General features: G+C 39.0%; 1 protein-coding gene across 5 annotated transcripts in view; it reads right to left on the minus strand.

The window, feature by feature from the left end:
- Pex5l (peroxisomal biogenesis factor 5 like) overlaps window positions 1–16,444 on the minus strand; it is a 159,125-nt gene that overhangs the window by 48,763 nt on the left and 93,918 nt on the right. For all 5 annotated transcript variants that reach the window (XM_026382909.2, XM_026382913.2, XM_026382914.2 and 2 more), the window contains one exon: window positions 12,343–12,438. In XM_026382909.2, coding sequence (XP_026238694.1) covers window positions 12,343–12,438 — 96 coding nt within the window. The remainder of the gene's footprint in view (window positions 1–12,342; window positions 12,439–16,444) is intronic.

Genomic DNA, 16,444 nt, shown 5'->3' on the forward strand with positions numbered 1-16,444 from the left:
ATAAGGTTTTGGCTTAGGGCATACTTAGTAGGTTGGAACTAAGTTGTTGGGGCTACAGTCATTGCCTGCTCACAAGGGGGCTTGTGGTCTGGGAAAAAGCCTGAGTTCCTTGGTGGCTGTTGGTAGAAGGCCTTCGTTTCTCACTAACTGGGCTAAGGGTCTGCATAATATGGTGGTTGGGTTCTCCCCAGAGTGCCTGATCCACGAGAGAGCAGGGAGGAGGCTTTTGTGACATAATCTTCAATGTCACACACCATGACTGCCACTTTATTTTGTTAGAAATGAGTCACCAAGGGCTGGGGATGTGGCTCAAGCGGTAGCGCGTTTGCCTGGCATGAGAGTGGCGCTGGGTTCGATCCTCAGCACCACATACAAATAAAGATGTTGTGTCTGCCGAAAACTAAAAAATAAATATTAAAAATTCTCTCTCTCTCTCTCTCTCTCTAAAAAAAAAAAAAAAAAAAGAAATGAGTTACCAAGTCCAGCCTACCCTCAAGAGAGAATTTTGAAGAGAGTATAAAATAATTAGTGGACATTTTAAACTATCACAACTAACATCCAAGCAAAGCTCAAAGGGAAGAGAATCACGGGACAGCAAGAGTTCAGCGTTTAAAGGTGCCAGTAAAATTCTGCAGTTTCCTAATTAAGGGCTTAAAAGAATGCTGCCTGTTCCTGCCTCTGACAACTGTACTTTCCTTTGCCCATTCATCCTTGTTTCATTTACACATTTTATTATTCTTTTATAAAATTTGTGAAGGAGAAATAACTTTTTAAGGTAAAGGCAGAGCTGTGAAAATACTGCTTAAAATGCATAAAACAAGCATTATCATAATATTGGAGCTAAGCAGAACATGACTTCAGAGGCAAAAATTCCATCCTTCTATTGGTGATACAAAAATTCCATGCTTCTATTTATGATATATCCTAAGCACTCATTGGAGAAGAGATGCTTAGTTAAAATTGGTTCATTAGAAGAATAAATTGTCAATTAATTTATTTATCCAGCAGAAATTTGTGGGGTCCTGCTTGGCACCAGGCTCTCTGAGAGGGCTGAAAACATAAACAAGAATGAGACACGCTCAAATCCAAGTCACCATCTGGCAAATGTGTAAGGAACTGTGCCACATTCCAAGTTACACTTGAGTGATCTCCTTGCTTGCACATATCTGTGATTCTTTACCTTAATAACTCCTTAAGGGCAGAGAGCTTATTAAATTTTTATTGCTAGAACCCAGAACAGTGCCTGACCCACAGAAGGAGCTTAATTAAACATGTTTGATGAATTTGTTGCAAACTCCAATGATTCAAAAGGTTGAGGTGTCTAGAGATACTAAGAACAGTATCAGATGGTAGCTGGTTCTTTTTCTCCCTGCTAACAGTGATGAAAGAGGTATTTTGGGGCCATAGTTTCAGGCATACTGACTTCCCATGTGACTTTCTCTCTTCTCGGCAGATGCAGCACAGTTCTCCCTAGGGATTTCTGCTCCTGGGAGGCAGCTCCAGGCTTTACTGAGCTCCAGGGGCTCTTTCCCAGCTTCTTGTTTCTGGGCCTCCCTGTGCATCCTTCCCGGGAACCCACTGTATCTGACCGTGCATATAGGCTGCTTGCTATGAAGAAAATCCAGGAAAAAGCATAGAGGAAGCACCTCTACCTTTTAAACAGGAATGATGGATTTTTTTTTAAAGTCTGGCTAACAACACAACACTCTAGTCAGAGGTGAATGTACAGTAATTTATCTCAATAAAACATATAACATGGAGAGAAAAAGCCTTACCTATACAAGCCTTCATCAGACTTAACCATTCAATGTGACCCTGATCAATGAATGTCAGTCTTGCACATAAGCAGGTTTCCAGGTAATTCAATATATGCAATAAATATACTTATAGTCTTAGTTGTTTTTCATCAGTAATGGATATTGTATTTTAGGGTATTTCAGCTCAATAATTAGTTGAGTTGCATGTTTTCAGGATTAACTTGGTACAAGCAAAAATGAGTTCCTACCATGTAAAATACAAAACATACCCAATGTTACATTATGGCAAAATTGGTTGGCCCTCCCTTCATTATTCTAAGTGTGTATAACTGATTGACATTGAGATCAAGACAACTGCAGAGGACAATGCAGCACAGTCTTCAGGACAGAATCATTTGTTTATGTCAGGCATCAAAATGCAGATACGATTACATTAGAAGGTTATGTGTCACTTTATACACAACAGAAAGAGATAAAAAAAAGTGTTGTTCATATCATCTGTACATTCATTCACTTGGAAAATATCTATTGAGTATATACCAGACGTGGTTCTAGTTATTGGGCGATATAGTGGTAAACAAGAGAAAAGGCTCCTATTCTCAGATAGACCCAGGGATAAACACAAGAATGAAAAACAAGTCCTGGGAGATGTGATAGCAACTGGGTTCAGCTTTCCAGAGGAGTCACTCTCCAGCTAAAACTTGAACAACAAGAAGGATACTGCAGCCTGCAGACCTGAGGGGAGGGTGCTCCCCATGAAGAGAAGAGAAGAGAAAGAAGTGGGCAGTGAACTTGGTGCTTGAGAGGATGGGCAGAAAGGAGTATGCGTGGAGCTCAGCGAGGTGCAGGGGCAGGAGAAGGTGATGGGCAGGGGACCAGATGCCCCATCAGGAGGCAGGATGATGACAAATGAACAAAAAGGAATAGAACAAGAAATAGAAGGAACCCTGGAATCAGATGACATGCAAAAATAAGGTGGAGATTTTGGAGACATTCAACTTGCTCCAGGCATGATTTCCATCAGTATCCTACTGGTATGTAGAACTGACTCTGTCAAAGGCAATCTGCGGTGCCATTTTTTTTTTTTTTTTAAAGATGATTAAGACATTTTTAGTTCTTTTCAGAATCTTACATTCCACTATAGTGTCGTTATGGGCAACTTTCCCCCTGATTACCAAGATAATACATGTTTAAGACAGAACGTTTGGAAAATACAGAGAAGCCAACAGAAGAATAACAAAAATTGTTCCAAATCCAGCCATCCAAGAACAACTACTGTTAACATTTGGGCACAGACTTTGCTGTGGTCTGAGTATGTGTTCCCCATAAGTCATGTGTTGACCCAAGGTGATGGTATTAGGGGTTTGGGCCTTTGTTAGGAGATGAGGTGGAGCTCACTAAAGAGACCCCAGGGAGCTAGGTACCCTTTTTTGCCCTTCTACCACATGAAGACGCAGCAAGAAGGCATCATTCATAAGGAACTGTCCCTCATCAGACACTGAGTCTGATCTTGAACTCCCCAGCCTTCAGAATTATGAGCAATGCATTTCAATTGTTTATAAATCACCCAATCTAAGTTGTTTTGTCATAGCAGCCTAAAAAAACCAACATAGACACTCTTTATACTTACATAGTACAGAGGTTTCCAGACTTTGGAGCCTGGGGAGACTCATTCGTAAATCTATTTTAACTGCTTATAAAATGCCATATAACTACAACCTCCTTAACCCTCAGTTTACTTCTGCAAAATAGGAATATTAATATTACCTTCTTCATAGGACTGCTGTGAGCATTAATAGAGAGAATCCACATAACACTCTTGACTTAGTGCCTGGCACCTAGTACATACTTCAAGACATTATGCTGTTGACTTTACAAAGCTGTGATTATACTGTAAAACTGTCAGGACCTAGACAGTTATTCTAATTACACTAACTATTTTTACATAATCTTAATATTTTTCTGTAATGTCATTTTAAATAGCTAACACAGCATTTTGATATGAGACTCTGACTTCTAAGTTATATTAGCATCTATTGTAGTTGAGACATGCAGACTTTTTCCATATACTCACTATTTTCAAAAAAGATACAGGCAAAATGAAGCAATCTTTCATAATTACTTCTCCAGGATAAGTTCTAAAAGGTGACTAGGTCAATGGACATGTATATTTCTAAGACTCTGATGCTTATTATCATGTCTTCTTCTACAGTGAATATAGTAATACTCTGGGTAAGGATAATTTCTGGAAGTAAATAGTCCACATACGTGTGAAGTTTTATAGGTGTGATTTATCACTAGCTTAGGGTAAAATGCTCTACCCTCCTCCCTCACACTCCCAGACTTTTTTTCTCCACACCTGTTCTTACCTTCTGGTTGGCATCCTCTCTCAGCATTCCTTAGCAAAGCTTCTCAGGGACAGACTTTTAGTTGAAAAAACTCACTTATAGTTTTCTGACTTGCTGGGAATTCTGTACTTAGCATTCTTTTCACTAAAGGCATAAACTTACAGGTTTTGGTATAGTAGAAATACAAGTCCCTCACCTTATTGATGATATGAAACTAAAAGAGAGGGAGAAAGAGATTGGTCCAAGTTGGTCCCATGGTCCATGCTATTGCTGGATAGCTGATTAAGACTGGATCATTTCTTTATCTTCAGTGCCTAGTTCAACAGCCAGTACATGTGAACAGCAAGCAATGTGTGCTAAATGAATAACTATTTAGAGTATCTCACAGCCTCCTAGGATTTGTGGCTGGAAAGGACTACAGAGGTGTGGGAGCTGAGGTCTAGGTTGGTTAATGAGATGTATGCTGCCACATTGCTATCAGTGATGAGTTGGAATAATGACTCAGGAGAAGCCAGGAGAAGACATGGCTTAGTAGGTAAGGTGGGCGCCATGTAGAGAATGAAACTAATTCTGCCTTGCTCCAGAGAGGGCAAAGTCAAGACCAAGCAAAATCTGAACTTCCTGGTAAGCCAATTTCAGCAAGAAATAAAGAAGGGCCTTTTGCTAATTAGTACTGGCCCAACTGAAATGTGGTTTTTGAAGTGAGTCACTCCTAATTGGATATGTTCAAGTATGAATGGGGCAATAATTTGTCAAATGCTTTTTAAAAGAAAAAAAACTTTTGTTTTGTGAGTTTGGTAGGGATAGATAACTTCTAAGGTCTCTGCCAAAATGAAGATTAAATGACTTTGTGAAAATATATCTTGAGATATAGGTAGTTATTTTTTCATTGTTGATTTATTATTTGGTGATGGAATCCTTTGAGGGTGAATCCATTATTTTTCTAATTATAAGAGGAACTAAATAAATTCTAATGTTTTTCCTAACACAAGATTCATTCTATGGTTCTAAATAATAGTTTGAGCATTAATTCAATGTGCTACTCATTGTAGGAGTTCAAAAGATAAAATTTAAATTAGCTCTAAAGTCTGGAAAAGCTATTTTAGATAAATTAAGCTATAGGCTCCATGCTATTTGAGCCATTTGATTGAACCCTGCTAGTCTCAACCAAGTGTATCAGTTGATCACAGTAAGAGTACTAAATTTCCATTAGCTTTTTTTTTAAATTAATGAATGTTAAGATTGAAAAAAGAAATTTGGATTGATTTTAGTGTGATGAGATAAAAATATTCTTTTGCGAGTTTCTGAATGATGATATGAAATTGTGGTCAGAATTAATTCTCAGTGTGGAAGGAATCCTTGTAATATTAAACTGCAAATATAGAGTAACTGGAAGACCACCCATAGTATAATCACTTCATCTGAATCCTACGGGTTAGACTGCCACATAAATGAACCCTGTTCCGAGAATGCTTTCAATTTTCAAGACTACATATCGGTAATAGAAATGGAGATCCTAACAAGCTCATGCCTGAGCTCACTGAAATGCTCCCTCTCAAACTTCAATCTAGGAAAGCTCTGGTGAGCATTGTAGATAGCATCTGTGAGGCACTCTGCGATTTCAGCTAGGAAGGAAATGGATAAAAAAAACAGCAAAGCAGATTTTTGTTTATTTTTTCCTTGGCTTCCTTTCCCCATCTCCTGCTTCTACTCATTAGAAGGCTAAATATGGAAATCAATGTTTAAATCAAGTATTTCATTTTATTTATCAACAATATTTTGGACTCTTGGGCTGGGGCTATAGCTCAGTGGTAGAGTGCTTGTCTAGCATGCATGAGGCACTGGGTTTGATCCTCAGCAAGACATAAATATAACAAGTAAAATAAAGGTATAAAAATACAATAACATTAAAAAACAATATTTTGAACTCTCAATTAAAAACAAACAAACTTAGGCTCAGGACAAATTGGGTTTCCATTAGCTAGAATATTCCAGTCATGACCTTTTCCCATAATACATACATATTATGTATTATGGAAAAATACGTAATACCCAAGGGCAGCAAAACCTTTGTTTCAAACTTTGTGCTAGATGCTAGAGAAGTAAAAATATCAGGCATGAATTTGGTCTCAACAAGGTATAGCAAATAAATGGTATTGGTTCACCAGGGAACCTAGACCAGGCTGAGACCCTTTTCTGACCCAGGATTCCAGGCAGTTGGTGCTAATCTGTCACAGAACTGACATAGGAAGTGACTTCCTGGTGGGAAATCAAAGGTTCTCTGATAACAAGTCTCACTCTGACAATCATAATAATGTTTTTTTCCCCCCTATGTATATAGTAAGTTTCACTTTATATGTATCCTGTGGAAGTTTGAGTTTTTTTTGAATGCCAATCTCAGAAACGGGGAAAAAAAATTCTAAAAAAAGTTACCTCAGTAGGACAGGGCTGGCGGCCCGCTGAGGGTCAGGCCCGTCCCCTCCCCCAGTGTCTGCAAGGTAGGAGGGACTGCGACCACCTGCAGATCGGGACGAGCGGTCTGCTGAGGGGCAGAACCGGCCCCTCCCCCAGTGCCTGCAAGCTAGGCGAACCTGCCACCCATTGGGAGGTTAGGCCCAGCAACCTGCGGAGTGACAGAGGTGCCCCTCGCGCATGCTGGGTAGGCGGACCTTTGACTGACCAGCAGAGCAGACCTAGGGCCTGCCAGCATGGTAGACGGATCACACCAATTGGAGGAGGATCACAGCCACTACCTGCCCTGCAAGGGTGATTTTTCAATTATACAAGAGCAATATAAATAAATAGAGGGAAAATTTCAAAAACACAACAGTTTCACCAAGCAGAAAGAAACGCCAGCAGTGTGAAAAGACAAGGAAAGAAAGGACCACAGGCAATGCAGGTCAACTCAACTTTAGAAGAGGTAATAGCTGCAACAGATGGAATGTCAGATAGAGAGGTCAGGATATACATGCTTCAGATGATCTGGAGTCTCAAGGAAGACATAAGACAGCAAAATCAGACAATGAAAGATCACATTGACAAACAAATTCAGGAAGTAAAAGATCAATTTCACAGGGAGATAGAGGTAATAAAAAACAAACAAATACAAATCCTAGAAATGCAGGAAACAATAAACCAACTTAAAAACTCAATTGAGAATACTACCAGCAGAGTAGATCACCTAGAAGAGAGAACATCAGACAATGAAGACAAAGTATTTCAACTGGAAAAGAACAGACAGCTCAGCAAGTCTGCTAAGAAACCATGAGCAGAACATCCAAGAATTATGGGACAACATCAAAAGACCAAATTTAAGAGTCATTGGGATACAGGAAGGCACAGAGCTCCATACCAAAGGAATAAACAGTCTATTCAGTGAAATAATACGAGAAAACTTCCCAGACTTGAAGAATGAGACAGAATCCCAAATCCTAGAAGCCTACAGGACGCCGAATGTGCAAAATCATAAGAGATCCACACCTAGACACATTATAATGAAGATGTCCAACATACAGAATAAGGAGAGAATTTTAAAAGCTGCAAGAGAAAGAAAGCAGATTACATTTAGGGGTAAACCAATCAGGATAACAGCTGATCTCTCAACACAGACTCTGAAAGCTAGAAGATCCTGGAATAACATATTTCAAACACTGAAAGAAAATGGGTTCCAACCAAGAATCGTGTATCCGGCGAAATTAAGCTTCAGGATAGAAGATGAAATTAAAACCTTCCACGATAAACAAAAGTTAAAAGAATTCGCAGCTAGAAAACCATCTCTTCAAAAAATCCTTGGCAAAACATTACAGGAAGAGGAAATGGAAAATAACATTGAACACCAACAATGGGAGGTAGGACAGTAAAGGGGGGAAAGTAGTCAAAGAGGATAACAAAGCAGGTTTAGTAACATCAATAAACAAATATGGCTAGAAGAACAAAGCATATCTCAATAATAACCCTAAATGTTAATGGCTTAAACTCACCAATCAAGAGACACAGGCTAGTAGAATGGATCACAAAACAAGACCCAACAATATGCTGCCTACAGGAGACACATCTGATAGGAAAAGATATTCATAGACTGAAGGTGAAAGGTTGGGAAAAATCATACCACTCATATGGACTGCGGAAACAAGCAGGAGTGTCCATACTCATATCTAATAAAATAGATTTCAAGCCAAAGTTAATCAAAAGGGATAAAGAAGGACACTTCATACTGCTCAAGGGAACCATACACCAACAAGACATAACAATCATAAATATATATGCCCCAAATAATGGTGCAGCTGTGTTCATCAAGCAAACTCTTCTCAAGTTCAAGAGTCTAATAGACCACCATACAATAATCATGGGAGACTTCAACACACCTCTCTCACCACTGGACAGATCTACCAAACAAAAATTAAATAAGGAAACTATAGAACTCAATAACACAATTAACAACCTAGATTTAATTGACATATATAGACTATACCACCCAACATCAAGTAGTTACACTTTTTTCTCAGCAGCACATGGAACCTTCTCAAAAATAGACCATATATTATGTCACAGGGCAACTCTTAAACAATATAAAGGGGTAGAGATAATACCATGCATCTTATCTGATCATAATGGAATGAAACTGAAAATCAATGATAAAAGAAGAAAGGAAAAATCAAGCATCACTTGGAGAATGAACAATAGGTTGCTGAATGATCAATGGGTTTTAGAAGACATCAAGGAGGAAATTAAAAACTTCCTAGAGTTAAATGAAAACACAGACACAACATATCGGAATCTATGGGACACATTGGAAGCAGTTCTAAGAGGAAAATTCATTGCTTGGAGTTCATTCCTCAAAAAAAGAAAAAACCAACAAATAAATGATCTCATACTTCATCTCAAATTCCTAGAAAAAGAAGAGGAAAACAATAGCAAAAGAAGTAGAAGGCAAGAAATAATTAAAATCAGAGCTGAAATTAATGAAATTGAAACAAAAGAAACAATTGAAAAAATTGACAAAACTAAAAGTTGGTTCTTTGAAAAAATAAATAAAATTGACAGACCCTTAGCCATGCTAACGAAGAGAAGAAGAGAGAGAACCCAAATTACTAGCATACCAGATGAAAAAGGCAATATCACAACAGACACTTCAGAAATACAGAAGATAATCAGAAATTATTTTGAATCCTTATACTCCAATAAAATAGAAGATAGTGAAGGCATAGATAAATTCCTTTAGTCTTATGATCTGCCCAGATTGAGTCAGGAGGATATAGACAACCTAAACAGACCAATAACAATAGAGGAAATAGAAGAAACCATCAAAAGATTACCAACTAAGAAAAGCCCAGGACTGGATGGGTATACAGCAGAGTTTTACAAAACCTTTAAAGAGGAACTAACACCAATACTTTTCAAGCTATTTCAGGAAATAGAAAAAGAGGGAGAACTTCCAAATTCATTCTACGAGGCCAACATCACCCTGATACCGAAACCAGACAAAGACACTTCAAAGAAAGAAAACTACAGACCAATATCTCTAATGAACCTTGATGCAAAAATCCTCAATAAAATTCTGGCGAATCGGATTCAAATACATATCAAAAAAATTATACACCATGATCAAGTAGGATTCATCCATGGGATGCAAGGCTGGTTCAATATACGGAAATCAATAAATGTTATTCACCACATCAATAGACTTAAAAATAAGAACCATATGATCATCTCGATAGATGCAGAAAAAGCATTCAACAAAGTACAGCATCCCTTTATGTTCAAAACTCTAGAAAAATTAGGGATAACTGGATCATACCTCAACATTGTAAAAGCAATCTATGATAAGCCACAGGCCAGCATCATTCTGAATGGAGAAAAATTGAAGGAATTCCCTCTAAGATCTGGTACAAGACAGGGATGCCCTCTCTCACCACTTCTGTTCAACATAGTCCTCGAAACACTGGCCAGAGCAATTAGACAGAGGAAAGAAATTAAAGGCATAAAAATAGGAAAAGAAGAACTTAAATTATCACTATTTGCAGATGATATGATTCTATACCTAGCAGACCCAAAAGGGTCTACAAAGAAGCTATTAGAGCTAATAAATGAATTCAGCAAAGTGGCAGGATATAAGATCAACACGCATAAATCAAAGGCATTCCTGTATATCAGCGACAAATCCTCTGAAACGGAAATGAGGACAACTACTCCATTCACAATATCCCCCCAAAAAATAAAATACTTGGGAATCAACCTAACAAAAGAGGTGAAAGATTTATACAATGAAAATTACAGAACCCTAAAGAAAGATATAGAAGAAGACCTTAGAAGATGGAAAAATATACCCTGCTCATGGATAGACAGAACTAACATCATCAAAATGGCGATATTACCAAAAGTTCTCTATAAGTTCAATGCAATGCCAATCAAAATCCCAACAGCATTTCTTGTAGAAATAGATAAAAGAATCATGAAATTCATATGGAATAATAAAAGGCCCAGAATAGCAAAAACAATACTAAGCAGGAAGTGTGAATCAGGTGGTATAGCGATACCAGACTTCAAACTATACTACAGAGCAATAGTTACAAAAACAGCATGGTACTGGGACCAAAACAGGCGGGTGGACCAATGGTACAGAATGGAGGACACAGTAACCAATCCACAAAACTACAACTATCTTATATTTGATAAAGGGGCTAAAAGCATGCAATGGAGGAAGGATAGCATCTTTAACAAATGGTGCTGGGAAAACTGGAAATCCATTTGCATCAAAATGAATCTGAATCCCTATCTCTTGCCGTGCACAAAAGTTAACTCAAAATGGATCAAGGAGCTTGATATTAAATCAGAGACACGGCATCTGATAGAAGAAAAAGTTGGTTATGATCTACATACTGTGGGATCAGGCTCCAAATTCCTCAATAGGACACCCATAGCACAAGAGTTAACAACTAGAATCAACAAATGGGACTTACTCAAACTAAAAAGTTTTTTCTCAGCAAAAGAAACAATAAGAGAGATAAACAGGGAGCCTACATCCTGGGAACAAATCTTTACTCCACACACTTCAGATAGAGCCCTAATAACCAGAATATATAAAGAACTCAAAAAATTAGACAATAAGATAACAAATAACCCAATCAATAAATGGGCAAAGGACCTGAACAGACACTTCTCAGAGGAGGACATACAATCAACCAATAAGTACATGAAAAAATGCTCACCATCTCTAGCAGTCAGAGAAATGCAAATCAAAACTACCCTAAGATACCATCTCACTCCAGTAAGATTGGCAGCCATTAAGAAGTCAAACAACAATAAGTGCTGGAGAGGATGCGGGGAAAAGGGCACTCTTGTTCATTGCTGGTGGGACTGCAAACTGTTGCAGCCAATTTGGAAAGCAGTATGGAGATTTCTTGGAAAGCTGGGAATGGAACCACCATTTGACCCAGCTATCCCCCTTCTCGGTCTATTCCCTAAAGACCTAATAAGAGCATGCTACAGGGACACTGCTACATCGATGTTCATAGCAGCACAATTCACGATAGCAAGATTGTGGAATCAGCCTAGATGCCCTTCAATAGATGAATGGATAAAAAAAAATGTGGCATTTATACACAATGGAGTATTACTCTGCACTAAAAAATGACAAAATCATAGAATTTGGAGGGAAATGGATGGCATTAGAGCAGATTATGCTAAGTGAAGCTAGTCAATCTTTAAAAAACAAATACCAAATGACTCCTTTGATATAAGGGGTGGAAACAAGGACAGGGTAGGGACGAAGAGCTTGAGAAGAAGATTTACATTAACAGGGTTGAGAGGTGGGAGGGAAAGGAAGTGAGAAGGGAAATCGCATGGAAATGGAAGGCAATCCTCAGGGTTATACAAAATGACATATAAGAGGAAAGGAGGGGTAAGACAAGACAATACAAATGGAAGAAATGATTTACAGTAGAAGGGGTAGAGATAGAAAAGGGGAGGGGAGGGGAGGGGAGGGGGGATAGTAGAGAATAGGACAGACAGCAGAATACATCAGACACTAGAAAGGCAATATGTCAATCAATGGAAGGGTAACTGATGTGATACAGCAATCTGTATACGGGGTAAAATTGGGAGTTCATAACCCACTTGAATCAAACTGTGAAATACGATGTATTAAGAACTATGTAATGTTTTGAACGACCAACAATAAAAAATAAATAAATAAATAAATAAATAAATAAACAAACAAACAAACAAACAAAAGTTACCTCCACTGCTGCTTTTGCCCTTTCAAATTCCTCTTCTAAGGAGTGATTTCTAGAAAGTAAAGCACTTCCCCAGCGATGTTCTTTGGTCAGTCGAGCCTGAAATAAACCAAACACAGGATGTTATAATATGAGAATCACATGATACAACAATACAGGCATTTTTCCTTTTCTCACTTAATTCTTCCTAAAAGTTCAAGAATTCAAGAAGCATTTCTGATTCATGTCATCTTTGGAGTATTTGGCAGGCATGATTTTGCCCTAACTGGGATGGTGCCAGAATGTGTGTGAGCATGCATGATTCTTTCCACAATGTGTCTGACCCTGGTTGTGTTAAAACCAGGCCCCACCTCCCAAACACACTACATCAGTAGGACTGGGTTCGGGATTGCCATTGTGGTCAACCTGTCCACAGGATTCTAATTTGCAGTGGGAAAGAGAATCTCCATTAGAAGAGTAGACTCAGACAACCATGACCCGCTTTCAGCTTGTTAGGCAGACCAGCCTCAGGTGATAACATAAAAGCTGCAGAGACCAAGTGTGGCTTCTAGGCCTCCTTTGTTCCTTACCCAGAGTTCTCTTTCCTCTGCCTTCTGTACTATCTTACGTCCCATTTCTCAGAGCATTGCTCTCTGTTACAAAATGAGTTTTTTGGATAAAACCATGTCTGATAAGGCCAACTGCTTTGTCACCATTAATAGGCAAGCTGATATCTATCTTAGCTAAATGCAATTATTTCTAGAACCCCCTCCAGTCTGCTAGAATTATTAAAAAGTTTTTAAAATTTTTCATAAAAATGAAAATATTATGTTGTAAAATATCACACATAAGAGTTGTCCCTCCAGATCTTTTTCTTTGAAGTCGCATTCATGTTCTCATGCACCCACAGAAACAATATAGTAATGTACTTAACATTTTTTTGAAACATGATATGCTATTCTGCAACTTGCTTTTTTTTTTTTTTTTCATTCAACCTTGTATTTTGGAGCATTCACACATTTAGTACTTGTGGATCCACCGCACACCACTGAAGGTGAGATTTTGGTGACTTTTGTACTCGCTATGCGTAACACAGGGTTTGACAGTGATGAGTGTCCTGCAGATGTCTGGACAGCAGGATGAGAGACTGCACTGATGAGAAGGACAAGAGGGGTGTGTGCAGTGAATTCCTGGTCCCCTTTTATTGAAGGTTTGGATGAAATTGCTCTACACAGGATGCTCAAATCTAGTTTTCACAGAAATTACTTGAATAGACGCGGTGCCATCCCAGGTCTATTAAATAAGAATCTCTGGGGGTGGGGCCCAGGCATCAGATGTTTGAAAAGCTCCTCTGGTGATTTTTCAAAAGCAGTCAGGTTTGGAAATCGCTATTCTCTAGTGAAACTTTGCTCTTCACTGAGCACTACGCATCTATATAGCTCAGCTGCTTTTCTTTTGTTCGGTACCATCACTGGGCCTGAAGAGGAACCCCATTATGACACAATAGTTAATCAAGGCTCACTACATGCCAGGTGCTGTTCTAAGTACATTAGATTCTACAACCCATTTTGTCCTTTCAATAAGATGATGGCATTGAGGCACAGAGAGTTTAATTAACTTGCCCAGGGTTACACAGCTAGTAAGCAGAAGGACTGGTGCTTCTGGTCATGGTCATAACCAGTGCACTGCATGGTCTCTCATGGGAGGCAATGCTCACCTGACCATTTTAGGAAGATGTAAAATACAGAAAAGCTGTCCCTAAAGGGTTCAGGCTGGGTGAGGACCCAGAAGCTTGAAAAATATTGTGGATGGAAAACAATGAAGTAATTACATTGAAAACTTCTGATCCTAAATGAGGGTCAGACTATGTTTTGCTCTAATGAATATGGAAGGTTAATTTATAGAAACATTGTTATCTCCTCCTTGTTGTCTGTATTGCAGTTTCTCCATGATCTCCGGGCAGATAGTAGGTGCTCCTGTAGTCAATACACATTTTTTTTTGAAAATATGCTTTTGGTGAAAAGATAAGTGAATGAATTAAAGGTATTTTTTCTCCCTGACCCTAGAAGGGGTTCTCTATCAAGGCTTCCTGGCCAAGAGGGAGCTCATGGGAAATTGAGAGGGCAATAGATTTTTGTTCTGCATCTGGATTGGCTGAGGTCTGTGATTGCACCGGCCCATTGGGGAAGGGAATGGCTGCAGGATGACCATAAGAGCTGCCTAATAAAGGCTTTGGCCTGTGGGTGTGCAGGGGTGAGGCCACTGCAGTGTGCTTGTGGTCAGGAAGGGTGGTGAGCGGTCTCTGGGCCTGTCTGGGTGCCAGCGTCTCACTGTTAAGTGGGCTGGGCTCACTGGGCACTGTGAGCAAATAGCCTCCTGGGAGGTTACCTGCTCCCAGTGACTACCTGCTCCCAGTCCAGACAGTGGGCAGGGAGGGAACCTCAGACTCAGGTGAGATTGACAACCACACCATCCTGGCCAGTGGGGCCTTAGAACCAGATTTTATACAAGTTTATAAAAATAATGTGCCAATTTGTTGGACTCCCATATTGTGGAAGCAAACCCATACTCATTGCAGAAGCAAAAGTATCCAAGGTACTTGGATTCAATTTAAAAATACCAATCAAGTTTTGTTTAAGACCAAAAATACCATATTAAGTTTCAGCGTCAACAATTCATTCATAATATCCAAGAAGTGAATTAAAAACGTTCAATTAGATTTTGGCTCATGAGGGTGGAGACAAAAATGTCAATAGGTTGCAATAAATCATAAGAAAGTTATGAGAGCTGTATTTTATAAGCAAGGCTACATGCCTTTATATATATTTAGTAACAGCACTAACTAACGTGATTTTTTGACTGTGGCTGAATGTTTTTATTTGGAAATTGCATGGTCCCTGGGTTCAGCGGATTGAAAAAAAAAAGAATTTCTAGCTTAAAAAAGGACTGCTTAGGTCACTTATAGTTTGAATATTTGTGGACTGCAAACTCTTTTTATTTAACTTTGATGGAGAGTGTGAAATATGCAGCTGTTTGGTTTCTAATTTATGCACATTACATTTCTCAATCTACACTATTTTGTTTTTGGAAATGACAAGCCTTCAAAATCCACGTGGTTGTCCACTGACAGGGAGAGGTAATGTGGCCCTGTGGGAAACCAGGAAAGGTGGCTTCCTTGGGTCCTTGTTTACTTAGCAGAGGTAAAAATGAAAGCAAAGGCTTAAAAAAAATAGACTCAACTGAGTCCTAGTGGGGAAAAGGGCTCCTCACATGATGGGTGATTGTACCTGCCACCTTAATACTCATAACCACATAGTGCCACGCCACAGGCACTGTTCCCACCTTGATTCTTCTGGGCTCTCTGCAGAGGGCAGCATCCTCAGTGCAGAGGATCTGCCTCTGACACCCCTTCCCAAGGGATTGTAGCCACTATTTCCCGGTGTGTTATTCTCTGAGCACTTAAAAACTCAACAAATTGGGATGTAGAACTACCTCTTAGTCATCTTCCAGGAGACATCTGAGAAGTCCAGTAGGGTTTGTGAAAGAAAAATGTAACTCCAACTTTGAAAAAGGCAACTTAAGATTGCTTGATTTCCTAATATTACGCTAGAGCATTTTCTAGTAAGTGCACTTGACTCCTGTACTAGATTCGTAGGGCTGCTATAATAATTTCCCACAAATTAGGTGATTTCAAACAACAGATATTTATTCTCTCAAAGTTCTGGAGGCTAGAAGTCCAAAATAAAGTGCCAACAGGGCCATGTTCCCTCTGAGGGCTCTGCGGGGGATAATCTGTCCCATGCTTCTGCTAGTACTTGGAGGCTCCAGGTGGTTTATAGGCATGTCACTCCACATTATCTCCTCCTTTTTTCTCTCAATCTCCTCCGCACCCCATGTTACTCTTATAAGGTTACATTCAGGACCCACCCAAGTAGAAAAGAATTATTCACTTTTCTGGAAATCTATAGTAACTTAATCACATCTTTGCCATATATGGTAATATTTGCAAATTCTGGGGGATGTGGACATCTCTTTTAGAAGCCACCATACAGTTCACTACAATTCTCATATGGTACTCTTGGGTTTGCAATATATTAACAAATATATGCAAATATAAATGTGCAGA

Source organism: Urocitellus parryii, chromosome 2, assembly GCF_045843805.1.
Source record: "Urocitellus parryii isolate mUroPar1 chromosome 2, mUroPar1.hap1, whole genome shotgun sequence".
NCBI lineage: Eukaryota > Metazoa > Chordata > Mammalia > Rodentia > Sciuridae > Urocitellus > Urocitellus parryii.